The 16,548-nt window shown below is 42.2% G+C and overlaps 1 protein-coding gene across 1 annotated transcript; it reads left to right on the plus strand.

The window, feature by feature from the left end:
- Positions 1 to 2,793: 2,793 nt before the first annotated feature.
- Positions 2,794 to 15,215, plus strand: LOC142696302 (fucolectin-like). Its single transcript, XM_075847633.1, has 3 exons — positions 2,794 to 2,866; positions 10,951 to 11,233; positions 14,835 to 15,215. The coding sequence occupies exons 1-3, from the start codon at positions 2,794 to 2,796 to the stop codon at positions 15,010 to 15,012; spliced, it is 534 nt and encodes a 177-aa protein (XP_075703748.1). The 3' UTR covers positions 15,013 to 15,215.
- The last annotated feature ends 1,333 nt before the right edge of the window (positions 15,216 to 16,548 follow it).

Here is a 16,548-nt window from a genome sequence, read left to right on the forward strand (position 1 = left end):
TCCAATAATCTAATGACTCTGTGGCCCCAGACCGTCCTCTAAGATCCTCCAACTATGTAATGTCTATGTGACCCCAGACCATCCAATTACATCATCCAACAATCTAATGTCTATGTGACCCAAGACCGTCCCCTGACATCATCCAACAACCTAATGTCTATGTGACCCCAGACCGTCCAATTACATCATCCAACAATCTAATGTCTATGTGACCCCAGACCGTCCTCTGAGACCTCCAACAATCTAATGTCTATGTGGCCCCAGACCGTCCTCTGACATCCTCCAACAATCTGATGTCTATGTGGCCCCAGACCGTCCTCTGACATCCTCCAACAATGTAATGTCTATGTGACTTCAGACCATCCAATTACATCATCCAACAATCTAATGTCTATGTGACCCAAGACCGTCCCCTGACATCATCCAACAACCTAATGTCTATGTGACCCCAGACCGTCCAATTACATCATCCAACAATCTAATGTCTATGTGGCCCCAGACAGTCTTCTGACAATCCAACAATCTAATGTCTACGGGGCCCCAGACCGTCCTCTGACATCATCCAAAAATCTAATGTCTATGGGGCCCCACACCGTCCTCTGACATCATTTAACAATCTAATGTCTATGTGGCCCCAGACCTTCCTATGACATCATCCAGCAATCTAATGTCTATGTGGCCCCAGACCTTCCTCTGACCTCATCCAATAATCTAATGACTCTGTGGCCCCAGGCCGTCCTCTGACATCATCCAACATTCTAATGTCTATGTGACCCCAGACCGTAAATATTACATCATCCAACAATCTAATGTCTATGTGACCCCAGACCCTCCTCTGACATCATCCAACAATGTAATGTCTATGTGGACCCAGACCGTCATCTGACATCATCCAATAATCTAATGTCTATGTGGCCCCAGACCTTCCTCTGACCTCATCCAATAATCTAATGACTCTGTGGCCCCAGACCGTCCTCTGACATCATCCAACATTCTAATGTCTATGTGACCCCCAGACCGTCCAATTACATCATCCAACAATCTAATGTCTATGTGACCCCAGACCCTCCTCTGACATCATCCAACAATGTAATGTCTATGTGGACCCAGACCGTCCTCTGACATCATCCAATAATCTAATGTCTATGTGGCCCCAGACCATCCTCTGACATCATCCAAGAATGTAATGTCTATGTGGATCCAGACCGTCCTCTGACATCATTCAATAATCTAATGTCTATGTGGCCCCAGACCGTCCTCTGACATCCTCCAACAATGTAATGTCTTTGTGGCCCCAGACCGTCCTCTGACATCATCCAATAATCTAATGACTCTGTGGCCCCAGACCGTCCTCTGACATCATCCAACATTCTAATGTCTATGTGACCCCCAGACCGTCCAATTACATCATCCAACAATCTAATGTCTATGTGGCCCCAGACCGTCCTCTGACATCATCCAACAATGTAATGTCTATGTGGACCCAGACCATCCTCTGATATGCTCCAACAATCTAAAGTATATGGGGCCCCAGACTGTCCTGTGACATCCAACAACAATCTAATGTCTATGTGGCCCCAAACCATCCTATGACATTATCGGGCAATCTAATGTGACCCCAGACCTTCCTCTGACATCCATACAATGAGATGACCCTCGCAGCAGATTAACGAGTCTGTCTGGTTTTATTAATGGGAAGAATATCTTGCTTCAGGTGGTGAATCTACTGGAATATCCTCAGGGTGTGGGCAGGGACAGTGCGGCCTTGGATGGGACACTGGAGTGTAATAAGGTATAAATACACAGCACTGAGGCTGCTTTAGTCAAAGAGGCTGCAGGACACTTCACATGTAAGTACCGTCCCATATGTGAGGACAGGAATTAGTCATTGACTATTGGGGGGGGGGGGGCTCCATTATTTATGCAGTGTGAATATTAATTACACTTTAAGAACCTCCCCTGAGGTCCATATTTCCATTTCTTTCGTAGCTAAGTACATTGTTTTTCCCCCTGTTATGAGCCATTACATGCTAGGGAAAGACTGTAGAACAAGTTGACACAACTTATTATCAGTCATTTAAGGCTGGTCAGAGACTGATTGTAGGAAAATAGAATACAGGCTATTGTTCCCTGTTATCAGCCATTTCAAGCTGGGGAGAGGCTGTGACTTTACGACAGGTAAATACATTCTATTATCTCCTCAGCCGATGAGAGCGTGCCTGTGTGGTCACAGCTATCTATAGTAAATGAGCACCGTAACATTATAAATCCTTTACTTTACTTATCTTATACCTACTCTGAGATACGTTATACTCTATCCACATCCAGAGCTGCATTCACAATGTCATTGCTTTCTTGTTAGCACTCAGGCTACAGGACGGCAGAACTGCTGCATTGTGCTAATTCATTGTCTGTACAGCGCATGTGTGCATTGTGGGAGATGTAGTATTTACACTGTACAGTATTCTGATGTAGATATACTGCACTACATGAGAGAACAGCTGAGCTGTGCCTGTCATCAAAGTGATAACAGATTCCAAGCAGCAGCAACCAGCAGAGTAAATGCAGCTCTGGTTGTGACTGGAGTATAAGATATGATACAACTTAGGATCAGTAAATATTTACAAAGTTTCTGACTATTATACAGAGATTTATTATTATTATCATTATTATTATTATTATTATCATTATTATTATTATCATTATTATCATTATTATTATTATTTCACTTCAGTAACTTTCTTGGGATTAGTAAAATCTCCTTCTTGTCTGTGTTTCTTTCCGTCCTCCAGAATGTTTCTTCTGTCGTCTGTGTTTCTGATCGGATCTCTGGCTCTGGAGCTGGGATGTAGTCTGGAACCTGGAGGTGAGAATTTCTACATATAAGATTGTAGAGCTGTAATATTTCTGTACCCCACACAAGAACGTAGGGTTATAGTATGACCTCAGAGTCTTCCCTACAAGGGGCGCTCACCACCCTGCCCCCTGCGAGGTCTATACCTACATCATGGTGTCAGCCGTGGTATTATTGAGGACTTATATAGCGTTATTATCGGACACTACAGAGCTGTGTTATAATAGCATTAAATTGCATTGTGTGTTCACTTTATGGTAATATGTGTTCACTATATGGCACTATGTGTTCACTATATGGCACTGTGTGTTCACTATTTGGCATTGTGTGTTCATTATATGGTACTATGTGTTCACTATATGGCACTGTGTGTTCACTATATGGCACTGTGTGTTCACTATATGGTACTATGTGTTCACTATATGGCACTGTGTATTCACTACATGGCACTATGTGTTCACTATATGGCACTGTGTGTTCACTATATGGCATTGTGTGTTCACTGTATGGTACTGTGTTTTCAATATATGGCACTATGTGTTCACTATATGGCACTATGTGTTCACTATGTGTTCACTATAGGGCACAGTGTGTTCACTATATGGCATTGTGTGTTCATTATATGGTACTATGTGTTCACTATATGGCACTGTGTTTTCACTATATGGCATTGTGTGTTCATTATATGGCACTGTGTGTTCACTATATGGTACTGTGTGTTCACTATATGGTACTATGTATTCACTTTATGGCACTGTGTATTCACTACATGGCACTATGTGTTCACTATATGGCACTGTGTGTTCACTATATGGCATTGTGTGTTCACTGTATGGTACTGTGTGTTCAATATATGGCACTATGTGTTCACTATATGGCACTATCTGTTCACTATATGGCACTATGTGTTCACTATATGGCACTGTGTGTTCACTATATGGCACTGTGTGTTCACTATATGGAACTATGTGTTCACTATATGGCACTATGTATTCACTATATGGCACTATGTGTTCACTATATGGTACAATATGTTCACTATATGGCATTGTTTGTTCACTATATGGTACTGTGTGTTCACTATATGGCACTATGTGTTCACTATATGGCACTGTGTGTTCACTACATGGCACTATGTATTCACTATATGGCACGATGTGTTCACTACATGGCACTTTGTGTTCACTATATGGCACTATGTGTTCATTATATGGCATTGTGTGTTAACTATTTGGTACAATGTGTTCACTATATGGCATTGTGTGTTCACTATATGGTACTGTGTGTACACTATATGGCACTATGTGTTCACTATATGGCATTGTGTGTTCACTACATGGCACTATGTGTTCACTATATGGCACTATGTATTCACTATATGGCACTGTGTGTTCACTATATGGCATTGTGTGTTCACTATATGGTACTATGTGTTCACTATGTGTTCACTATATGGCACTACGTGTTCACTATATGGCACTATGGGTTGACTATACGGCACTATGTGTTCACTATACGGCACTGTGTTCACCATATGGCACTATGTGTTCACTATATGGCACTGTGTGTTCACTATATGGCACTGTGCGTTCACTATACGGCACTGTGTGTTCACTATATGGTACTGTGTGTTCACTATATGGCACTATGTGTTCACTATATGGCACTATGTGTTCACTATATGGCACTGTGTGTTCACTATACGGCATTGTGTGTTCACTATATGGTACTATGTATTCACTATATGGCACTATGTGTTCACTATATGGCACTATCTATTCACTATATGGCATTGTGTGTTCATTATATGGTACTATGTGTTCACTATATGGCATTGTGTGTTCACTATATGGTACTCTGTGTTCACTATGTGGCACTATGTGTTCACTATATGGCACTACGTGTTCACTATATGGCACTATGGGTTGACTATATGGCACTATGTGTTCACTATATGGCATTGTGTTCACCATATGGCACTATGTGTTCACTATATGTTACATAGTTACATAGTTACATAGTTAGTACGGCTGAAAAAAGACACATGTCCATCAAGTTCAACCAAGGGAAGGGAAAAGGGAAGGAAAAATTTCTACACATAGGAGCTAATATTTTTTTGTTCTAGGAAATTATCTAACCCTTTTTTAAAGCCATCTACTGTCCCTGCTGTGACCAGCTCCTGCGGTAGGCTATTCCATAAATTCACAGTTCTCACTGTAAAGAAGCCTTGTCGCCTCTGCAGCTTGAACCTTTTTTTCTCCAGACGGAGGGAGTGCCCCCTTGTTTTTTGAGGGGGTTTTACAAGGAACAGGATTTCACCATATTTTTTGTATGTGCCATTAATATATTTATATAAGTTAATCATGTCCCCCCTTAGTCTTCTTTTTTCAAGGCTAAATAGGTTTAATTCTTTCAATCTTTCCTCATAACTTAAATTCTCCATGCCCCTTATTAGCTTCGTTGCTCTTCTTTGTATTTTTTCCAACTCCAGGGCATCCTTTCTATGAACTGGAGCCCAGAACTGAACTGCATATTCTAGATGAGGCCTCACTAATGCTTTGTAAAGTGGCATTATTACATCCCTGTCCCGCGAGTCCATGCCTCTTTTAATACACGACAATATCCTGCTGGCCTTTGAAGCAGCTGATTGACACTGCATGCTGTTATTGAGTTTATGATTTACAAGTACACCCAGATCCTTCTCAACAAGTGAATCCGCCAGTGTAGCGCCCCCTAGGACATATGATGCATGCAGGTTGTTGGTACCAAGATGCATAACTTTACATTTATCTACATTAAACTTCATTTGCCAAGTGGACGCCCAAACACTTAGTTTGTTTAAATCTGCCTGTAATTCATGAACATCTTCCATAGTCTGAACTATATTACATAGCTTGGTGTCATCTGCAAAAATAGAAATAGTGCTATTAATCCCTTCCTCTATATCATTAATAAATAAGTTGAATAATAGTGGTCCCAGCACTGAACCCTGGGGTCACCACTTATAACCGGGGACCATACAGAGTAGGAATCATTGACCACAACCCTCTGGATACGGTCCTTGAGCCAATTCTCAATCCAATTACAAACTATATTTTCTAAACCTATAGTCCTTAATTTACCCATTAGGCGTCTATGGGGGACAGTGTCAAATGCCTTTGCAAAGTCTAAAAACACTAAATCCACAGCGGCCCCTCTGTCTAGACTTCTGCTCACCTCTTCATAAAAACAGATTAGGTTAGTTTGACAACTTCTGTCCTTAGTAAAACCGTGCTGGCTGTCACTTATAATGCTATTTATTGTCACATAATCCTGTATATAGTCCCTCAATAGCCCCTCAAACATTTTCCCCACGATGGATGTTAAGCTTACTGGTCTATAATTACCCGGGGAAGACCTAGAGCCCTTTTTGAAAATAGGCACCACATTTGCCCTGCGCCAGTCCCTTGGCACTATACCAGTCACTAGAGATTCTCTGAATATTATGAAAAGGGGGACAGAAATAACTGAACTAAGCTCTTTAAGAATTCTAGGGTGTAACCCATCTGGTCCCGGAGCCTTGTGCACATTTATTTTATTTAATTTAGTTTGGACCATCTCTACATTCATCCAATTCAGTATATCAACTGATATATTAACAGCACTGGCACCGGCTACATCAGCTGCTCTTTCTTCTGTTGTATATACAGAGCTAAAGAACCCATTTAGTAACTCTGCCTTCTCTTGATCCCCTGTGATCAACTGTTTGTTCACTATATGGCACTGTGTGTTCACTATATGGTACTGTGTATTCACTATATGGCACTATGTGTTCACTATATGGCACTATGTGTTCACTATATGGCACTGTGTTCACTATATGGCATTGTGTGTTCACTATATGGTACTATGTATTCACTATATGGCACTATGTGTTCACTATATGGCACTATCTGTTCACTATATGGCATTGTGTGTTCATTATATGGTACCATGTGTTCACTATATGGCATTGTGTGTTCACTATATGGTACTATGTGTTCACTATGTGTTCACTATATGGCACTACGTATTCACTATATGGCACTATGGGTTGACTATATGGCACTATGTGTTCACTATATGGCACTGTGTTCACCATATGGCACTATGTGTTCACTATATGGCACTGTGTGTTCACTATATGGCACTGTGTGTTCACTATATGGTACTGTGTGTTCACTATATGGCACTATGTGTTCACTATATGGCACTATGTGTTCACTATATGGCACTGTGTGTTCACTATATGGCATTGTGTGTTCACTATATAGTACTATGTATTCACTATGTGGCACTATGTGTACACTATATGGCACTATCTGTTCACTATATGGCATTGTGTGTTCATTATATGGTACTATGTGTTCACTATATGGCCCAATGTGTTCACTATATGGCACTGTGTGATCACTATATGGCACTGTGTGTTCACTACATTCCACTTTGTGTTCACTATATGGCACTATGTGTTCACTATATGGCACTGTGTGTTCACTATATGGCATTGTGTGTTCACTATATGGTACTATGTGTTCACTATATGGCACTATGTGTTCACTATATGGCACTGTGTGTTCACTATATGGCATTGTGTGTTCACTATACGGTACTATGTATTCACTATATGGCACAATGTGTTCACTATATGGCACTATGTGTTCACTATATGGCACTGTCTGTTCACTATATGGCATTGTGTGTTCACTATATGACCCTATGTGTTCACTATATGGCACTGTGTGATCACTATATGGCACTATGTGTTCACTACATGGCACTTTGTGTTCACTATATGGCACTATGTGTTCACTATATGGCATTGTGTGTTCACTATATGGTACTATGTGTTCACTATGTGGCACTATGTGTTCACTATATGGCACTACGTGTTCACTATATGGCACTATGGGTTGACTATATGGCACTGTGTGTACACTATATGGCACTATGTGTTCACCATATGGCACTATGTGTTCACTATATGGCACTGTGTGTTCACTATATGGCACTGTGTGTTCACTATATGGTACTGTGTGTTCACTATATGGTACTGTGTGTGCACTATATGGCACTATGTGTTCACTATATGGCACTGTGTGTTCACTATATGGCATTGTGTGTTCACTTTATGGTACTATGTATTCACTATATGGCACTATGTATTCACTATATGGCATTGGAGTGTTCACTATATGGTACTATGTGTTCACTATATGACCCTAGGTGTTCACTATATGGCACTGTGTGATCACTATATGGCACTGTGTGTTCACTATATGGCACTCTGTGTTCACTATATGGCCGTATGTGTTCACTATATAGCACGGTGTGTTCACTATATGGCACTGTGTGTTCACTATATGGCACTATGTGTTCACTATATGGCACTGTGTGTTCACTATATGGCGCTATGTATTCACTATATGGCACAATGTGTTCACTATATGGTACTATGTGTTCACTATAAGGCACTATGTGTTCACTATATGGCACTATGTGTTCACTGTATGGCACTATGTGTTTACAATATGGCACTATGGGTTGACTATATGGCACTATGTGTTCACTATATGGCACTGTGTATTCACTATATGGTGCTATGTATTTATTATATGGCACAATGTGTTCACTATATGGTACTATGTGTTTACTATATGGCACTATGTGTTCACTATATGGCACTACGTGTTCACTGTATGGCACTATGTGTTCACTATATGGCACCACGTGTTCACTATATGGCACCATGTGTTCACTATATGGCACTGTGTGTTCACTATATGGCACTGTGAGTTCACTATATGGCACTGTGTGTTCACTATATGGCCCTATGTGTTCACTATATGGCACTGTTTGTTCACTATATGCACTTTGTGTTCACTATATGGCACTGTGTGTTCACTATATGGCACTGTGTATTCACTATATGGTGCTATGTATTTACTATATGGCACAATGTGTTCACTAAATGGTACTATGTGTTCACTATATGGCACTATGTGTTCACTAAATGGCACTACGTGTTCACTGTATGGCACTACGTGTTTACTATATGGTACTATGGGTTGACTATATGGCCCTATTTATTCACTATATGGAACTATGTGATCACTATATGACACTATGTGTTCACTATATACAGTGGCGAACTGGATTTCTTTGGGCCCACCAAAGGAAATAATTCTTGGGCCCATCCATGAGCTATATAGAAATAATGTGACCACTCTTAATTGTGGAGTAAAACGTGTGGAGTAAACCAAAGACCAATATTACCACCACATAGTGACCATATAGTGGTAGACACCAGTTATACACAGGCGCTCTGCCAACCGTATAATTTAAAGGAGTTTTCCCATCTTAGACATTTATGGCATATCCACAGGAAATGCCAAAAATATCTGATAGAAGCGGGTCCCAGCTCTGAGACCAATACCTATGTCAAGAACCAGAATCTAGGCGGAGACTAGTGGAGAGAGGGTCATGCCCTCTGGTAGATAGTGCCACACACAGCCCTGTCTTGTAAATAGAGCCACACAGACCCCCTCTTGTAGATAGTGCCACACAGCCTCCCTCTTGTAGATAGTGCCACATAGCCCCCCTCTTGCAGATAGTGCCACACAGCCCCCTCTTGTAGATAGTGCCACATAGCCCCCCTCTTGCAGATAGTGCCACACAGCCCCCTCTTGTAGATAGTGCCACACAGCTCCCCTCTTGTAGATAGTGCCACACAGCCCCCTCTTGTAGTTGGTGCCACACAGCCCCCACTGTAGATAGTGCCACAAGCCCCCTTTTGTAGAGAGTACCACACAGCACCCACCGTAGATAGTGCCACACAGCCCCCTCTTGTAGATAGTGCCACACAGCCCCCACTATAGATAGTGCCACACAGCCCCGCAAAAACCAACAAAAAAAATTGACGGACGGAACTGCTCCACAGCCTCGAGACGCCAAGACGGGACCCTTGTGTAGGCCAGCGTGATACAGTGACGTCATCACGACGGCCTGCGCAGGGATTTTTCCCAGCGCCTTATTGGCTGCAGCCTAATGTGGCCTGCAGTAGTCAATTGTATCTGCATACTGAGGACGCACATACAATAGAATGTGTCTGTCGCTAGCAGCAGGGCCCCCCGGTCATAGCGACACCATCGGGCATGAGGGGGCCCATGCCGCCCGTACCATATATGTTATGTGTCGGGCGGACCTCCCTACAAGAGTAAGCAGCGGGGTAGAGAGACATGTCTCTCTGCTCCGCTGCTGGATAAAAGCAGCTCGCTGCCTGGGCCCCCCGGAGGATTCTCTGGTCCCCTGGTGGGCCAGTCCGACACTGACTATATGACACTTTATCTTCACTATATGACATTATGTGTTCACTATAAGGCACTATGTATTCACTTTATGGCACTCTGTGTTCACTATATGGCACTATATAGCACTATATGACACTACTTGTTCACTATATGGCACTATTTGTTCACTATATGGCACTATGTGTTCACTATATGGCACTATGTGTTCACTGTATGGCACTATGTGTTCACTATATGGCACTACTTGTTCACTGTATGGCACTATGTGTTCACTATATGGCACTATGTGTTCAATATAGGGCACTATTATGTAAGCACTAGTTATATTAAAACAACAAAATGTTTTTTTTAGATAATGTCCAATAATCTGGAACTACCAGTAAATTCCCGACCAGGAATATGAGGTTCATGTTTTTTGCATTTTTTGCCAATACACACAGAAGATATGGGAATTTAAAAGCTGTAACAGACAAATATATCTCAGGTGGGGGGGGGGGGTTGTCTATTGGAAAGGCTGCGCTGTACATGTAAAAAACAGTGGTGAACATGTGAAGAGTTTTATTCGTTTGTTCTTGATGGAATGTAGAACCCGGGAGAAGGCGTTATTAGGATCCATTTTTTATATTAAATACAATAGACAAGACACATCGTCCGCTTTACATCCATTGTATTACATGACGGTTATTGGGATTAATAAGCAGGACAACAGATGCCAGGATTCTCATTTCACTTTCATATCATTTAAATCTCTTGTTTTTATTTCCTTAGCCACAAATATAGCAAGAAATGGAGAAGCCTCCCAGGAATCTGACTACCAATATCAGCCAATGGGATATGCAAAAAATGCCATAGATGGTGTCACAAACGCAAATTACCAGAATGGCTCCTGCACTCACACCAATTCAGTAAAAGATGCCTGGTGGAGGGTGGACCTGAAACAGATCTACAAGATACTAACTGTTGTCCTGACAAACAGGCAGGACTGTTGTGCGGAGCGTCTGATGGGAGCTGAAGTCCGAATAGGGAATTCCCCCGACAACAACAACCCAGTGTAAGTTCTTCATAGCAAGAGCCAATAACTCACTTTCCACTCTTGGAGACCAGGAGACCATAAAACAAAAATGTCCTGTCTCGTGTTTCTCCACAATGTCCTGTCTTGTGTTTCTCCACAATGTCCTGTCTTGTGTTTCTCCACAATGTCCTGTCTTGTGTTTCTCCGCAATGTCCTGTCTTGTGTTTCTCCGCAATGTCCTGTCTTGTGTTTCTCCGCAATGTCCTGTCTCGTGTTTCTCCGCAATGTTCTGTCTCGTGTTTCTCCGCAATGTTCTGTCTCGTGTTTCTCCGCAATGTTCTGTCTCGTGTTTCTCCACAATGTCCTGTCTCGTGTTTCTCCACAATGTCCTGTCTCGTGTTTCTCCACAATGTCTTGTCTCGTGTTTCTCCACAATGTCCTGTCTCGTGTTTCTCCACAATGTCCTGTCTCGTGTTTCTCCACAATGTCCTGTCTCGTGTTTCTCCACATTGTTCTGTCTTGTGTTTCTCCACAATGTCCTGTCCTGTGTTTCTCCACAATGTCCTGTCTTGTGTTTCTCCACAATGTCCTGTCTTGTGTTTCTCCACAATGTCCTGTCTCGTGTTTCTCCGCAATGTTCTGTCTCGTGTTTCTCCGCAATGTCCTGTCTCGTGTTTCTCCACAATGTCCTGTCTCGTGTTTCTCCACAATGTCCTGTCTCGTGTTTCTCCACAATGTCCTGTCTCGTGTTTCTCCACAATGTCCCGTCTCGTGTTTCTCCACAATGTCCCGTCTCGTGTTTCTCCACAATGTCCCGTCTCGTGTTTCTCCACAATGTCCCGTCTCGTGTTTCTCCACAATGTCCTGTCTCGTGTTTCTCCACAATGTTCTGTCTTGTGTTTCTCCACAATGTCCTGTCTTGTGTTTCTCCAGAATGTCCCGTCTTGTGTTTCTCCACAATGTCCTGTCTCGTGTTTCTCCACAATGTTCCGTCTCGTGTTTCTCCACAATGTTCTGTCTTGTGTTTCTCCACATTGTTCTGTCTTGTGTTTCTCCACAATGTCCTGTCTTGTGTTTCTCCAGAATGTCCCGTCTTGTGTTTCTCCACAATGTCCTGTCTCGTGTTTCTCCACAATGTTCCGTCTCGTGTTTCTCCACAATGTTCTGTCTTGTGTTTCTCCACATTGTTCTGTCTTGTGTTTCTCCACAATGTCCCGTCTTGTGTTTCTCCACAATGTCCTGTCTCGTGTTTCTCCACAATGTTCTGTCTCGTGTTTCTCCACAATGTCCTGTCTTGTGTTTCTCCACAATGTCCTGTCTTGTGTTTCTCCACAATGTCCTGTCTCGTGTTTCTCCACAATGTCCTGTCTCGTGTTTCTCCACAATGTTCTGTCTCGTGTTTCTCCACAATGTCCTGTCTTGTGTTTCTCCACAATGTCCTGTCTTGTGTTTCTCCGCAATGTCCTGTCTCGTGTTTCTCCACAATGTCCTGTCTTGTGTTTCTCCACAATGTCCTGTCTCGTGTTTCTCCACAATGTCCTGTCTCGTGTTTCTCCACAATGTCCGGTCTTGTGTTTCTCCACATTGTTCTGTCTTGTGTTTCTCCACATTGTCCTGTCACCTGTAGCGTATTGTATGATTGCCCACTACTCGGGGGTTGGGTATTTTTTTTTTTCTCACTGCATCTGATGATTTGACTGTGTATATGACTGTATCATATTTTTCTGGGAAAACGTACAGTTGAAAAATTGGTCATGCGTCTTTCCAGCCAGTTTACATCTCATATCTATTGTTAGCTTAAAAGCTATATTTTAAAAGGGTGTAGTAAACAATAGGACCAAAAAACTGGTATATTTCAAGGCACCACTGCTATAATGATGCGTGCAGGTGAGGTTTCTCCTCCCTCATTAATAATCATGGATCAAATGATGTGTACAATCTTTTTGCAAGTAAAAAACTTTTTTCTTTATTAATCCAGTATAACATTTGACAGTACACAGATATAATATTCACCATAGAATGTGATAGTCCCATCAGTGGTTTTGATTGCCCACTTTCCAATAAAGTCCATATTCACATGGTGAAAGACGTTGCTGGAGGGGAAAAAGCGTTAAACGCGCTACAAGCAACGTTTTGGGTGACCGCCCCTTTCTCAATTATACACTCAATGTCAGGCAGCAGCTGCAAAAGCAAATAGGATTTTCGGGTGTATAAAAATAGAGATAAAAACCTATGATTCAAATGTAATATTACCCCTCTATAAATGTAATATTCCCCTCTATAAATGTAATATTACCCCTCTGTAAATCCCTTCTAAGGCCACATCTTGAATTTGGAATTCAGATTTGGGCTCCGCATTGTAAAAAGGACACAGGAGAGCTGGAGATGGTTCAAAGGTGGCAACGAGATTATTAAATGGGATGGGAGGTGTCGCTTACAATGAAAGACTCGAGACATTGGGCTTGTTCATCTTGGAGAAAACACGCCTTAGAGGTGATCATATTAACATGTATAAGTATATGTGTGGTCAGTACAGAGAACAAGCACATGATCTTTTCTTTCCAAGGCCTCTACTAAGGACCAGGGGACATTCATAGCGTGTGGAAGAAAGACCTTTTAAAGACATCAATAAAGGAAAGGGTTCTTTACAGTTAGAGTGGTCCAAGTATGGAATGTCCTTCCCCAAGAGGTAGTGATGGCCGATACTATGTCAGCATGTAAAAAAATAGGTGAGATGGTTATTTACTGACGAACGGCATTGAGGGTTATAATTAATCAAGCAATGAATGATGGGTAATTTATTGAAACAGGTTGAACTTGATGAACCTGTGTCTTTTTTCAAACTGCTGTATGCAACTATGTAAAATTATTTGGTGAATATTATATCTGTGGAAGGTCAAATTTTGTACTGGATTGATAAAGAAAAAAGTTTTTACTTGCAGAAAGATCGTGCATTTCGTTTGTTCCATATTTTAAGAGATACCCAAACACATTAGATTTACTTTGGCCAAACCTGATGATTTCAATGGGAACGGTCGACCATGTAATGTGTATAGGGGATTTCAGACTCTCCCCCAACGGCCGATGTTGGGCAAAGGAACGATCGGGCACATTGAATTTTAACATGCTCCATCCTTTGTTGTCACTGGAGACGTGTCTGGCAGCGGCTTATTCCCCTCCACACGGATAATCGTGCGTGTGTATTAGGGGGTTGGGATGAATAGCTATCGGCCAACAGCTATCTAAGATGTATGGCCACCGTAAGGGGTCAGAAGAATGTGGTTTATTATTTTAGCCCCCCTGGTTGCCACTTAAGGAGGATTTTGTAATGGCACCCATTGGTTTAGCTTTTATAGGACAACATGCACAATTCCCAATATAATCTAGATTTTATGGACCATCATTTCGGACTCACAAGAGGAGGAGAATTGGAGATGTTCAGTTTTTAAGTCATCCATATCAGTAATTGGTCACATTGGATCTTGACGTTGGAGAAATGCTCCACGTATCTTTACATTCATTTACGTTATTTTCCCAGTCCAATTGTTAAGGATTTTATGTTCAAACTCCATCTAAACGTAATGAATGTGGAGGACTGAGCAGTTAATCATCACAGGGTCTTGTTGGTTTCCTCCCTCAGGTGCGCCACGGTCACCAGCGTTGTGAATACCACCATGTCCTTCTGGTGTGATGGGATGGAAGGTCAGTACGTCAGCGTGGTGATTGCTAATCGCAAAGACTATCTGACTCTGTGCGAGGTCGAGGTTTATGGAGACCTAGTCAATGTGGTCCCCGAGGAGAATAAAATCTGCTGGTAGCTGCCAAATTCTAGAAGAACTTGAATAATGTCAGATCTTTTCTTCTGCTGCGGCCGGTCGTCATCATTTCCAGCTCCGTCATTTGAGAGTTTTCCTCGTAGAAACACTTGTTTCGAAATGGAAGGAACTTGTTCTACCCTGATCCTCGTGCATTATTTTGAATTTAACCCCACATTTCTTGTATCCACGTTTCATGAAGTCGGGTGACACCCAGTATAGCCGCCTTTATAACTCGCACAGTGGTTGTCACCCAGGTTTCCTGAACTTCTGAATGATAATTATTCTTCTTCCAAACTGAGCAGCGGAATTGTTCCTGCGGATGTGACTGTTTTGTATCTTACAATGTACCTCAATGCTCTTCATGAAACATTTCCTGTAAAACTGCAATAAAACTACTTGGATTGAACAGATGGGTTGCTGCCGTTATCTGCGGGGTCGGGGTAGGGACGTTGCTGAGGCAGAGATCCCCTGTAATAATACAGAAGGTTCTTAAGATCTGCTGTCATATATTTACATCACGTCTTCTGTTTTCGTGAATCTGTACATAAGGAAAGCTCCCGGCGTACACACTAAACCTTCCATGGGGCTCCATTATGAGTCAGAGGCAAAATGAGTCTGCCCAGTATACATTAATGTAGCACAAAAAAACAAAGGTATGGAAAGTTGTAGTAAACTGGTCTATTCCATCCTGCGGAGTCCAGTAAAAAAAAAAAAAAACAATCGAAGCTAGGGCCTGTTCACATCACCGTTCACTTTCCGTTCCAGGGTTCCGTCTGAGGTTTCCGTCGGGTGAACCCCGCAACGGAAAGTGAAACCACAGCTTCCGTTTCAGTCACCATTGATATCAATGGTGACGGAAACATCGCTAATGGTTTCCGTTCGTCACCATTCTGGCAGGTTTCAGTTTTAACGACGGAATCAATAGCGCAGTCGACTCCGATATTGATTCCGTCGTTAAAACGGAAACCTTCCGGAATGGTGACGAACGGAAACCATTAGCGATGTTTCCGTCACCATTGATATCAATGGTGACTGAAACGGAAGCTGTGGTTTCACTTTCTATTGCGGGGTTCACCCGACGGAAACCTCAGACGGAACCCTGGAACGGAAAGTGAACGGTGATGTGAACAGGCCCTTAAACAGATGCTATTACAGCGTATGGGTGACGGATCCCTAACAGTGGCCGCCATCACCCAAAGGTTAAGATGGAGTTTAACGGATACGTCATAAAAAGGGTCACGAGGGTTCTTTCACTGGATACCATTATAGCCTATGGGTGAAGCATGCTACTGTTAGTGACTCGTCACAGTCTACATTCATATATGTTGAGAGCTTTACACGTGGAACGTAGGCTAAAAAACACAAAGTGAACCTAGCCTAAGAAATACGACTGCAAATAACAAGCCCTCATGGCTACAGCAATAGAAAAAGTTATGTCTCTCAGCGTGCGATGCAAAAATGGAAAACTCATGTGGTCTGTAACGCCAAAATTGTCTCGGTCCTTTAGGAGTTAATGAGGGGCAGGACCGGTTCTTA

The sequence above is a fragment of the Rhinoderma darwinii genome (assembly GCF_050947455.1).
Source record: "Rhinoderma darwinii isolate aRhiDar2 chromosome 5 unlocalized genomic scaffold, aRhiDar2.hap1 SUPER_5_unloc_52, whole genome shotgun sequence".
In the NCBI taxonomy this organism is placed as follows: domain Eukaryota; kingdom Metazoa; phylum Chordata; class Amphibia; order Anura; family Rhinodermatidae; genus Rhinoderma; species Rhinoderma darwinii.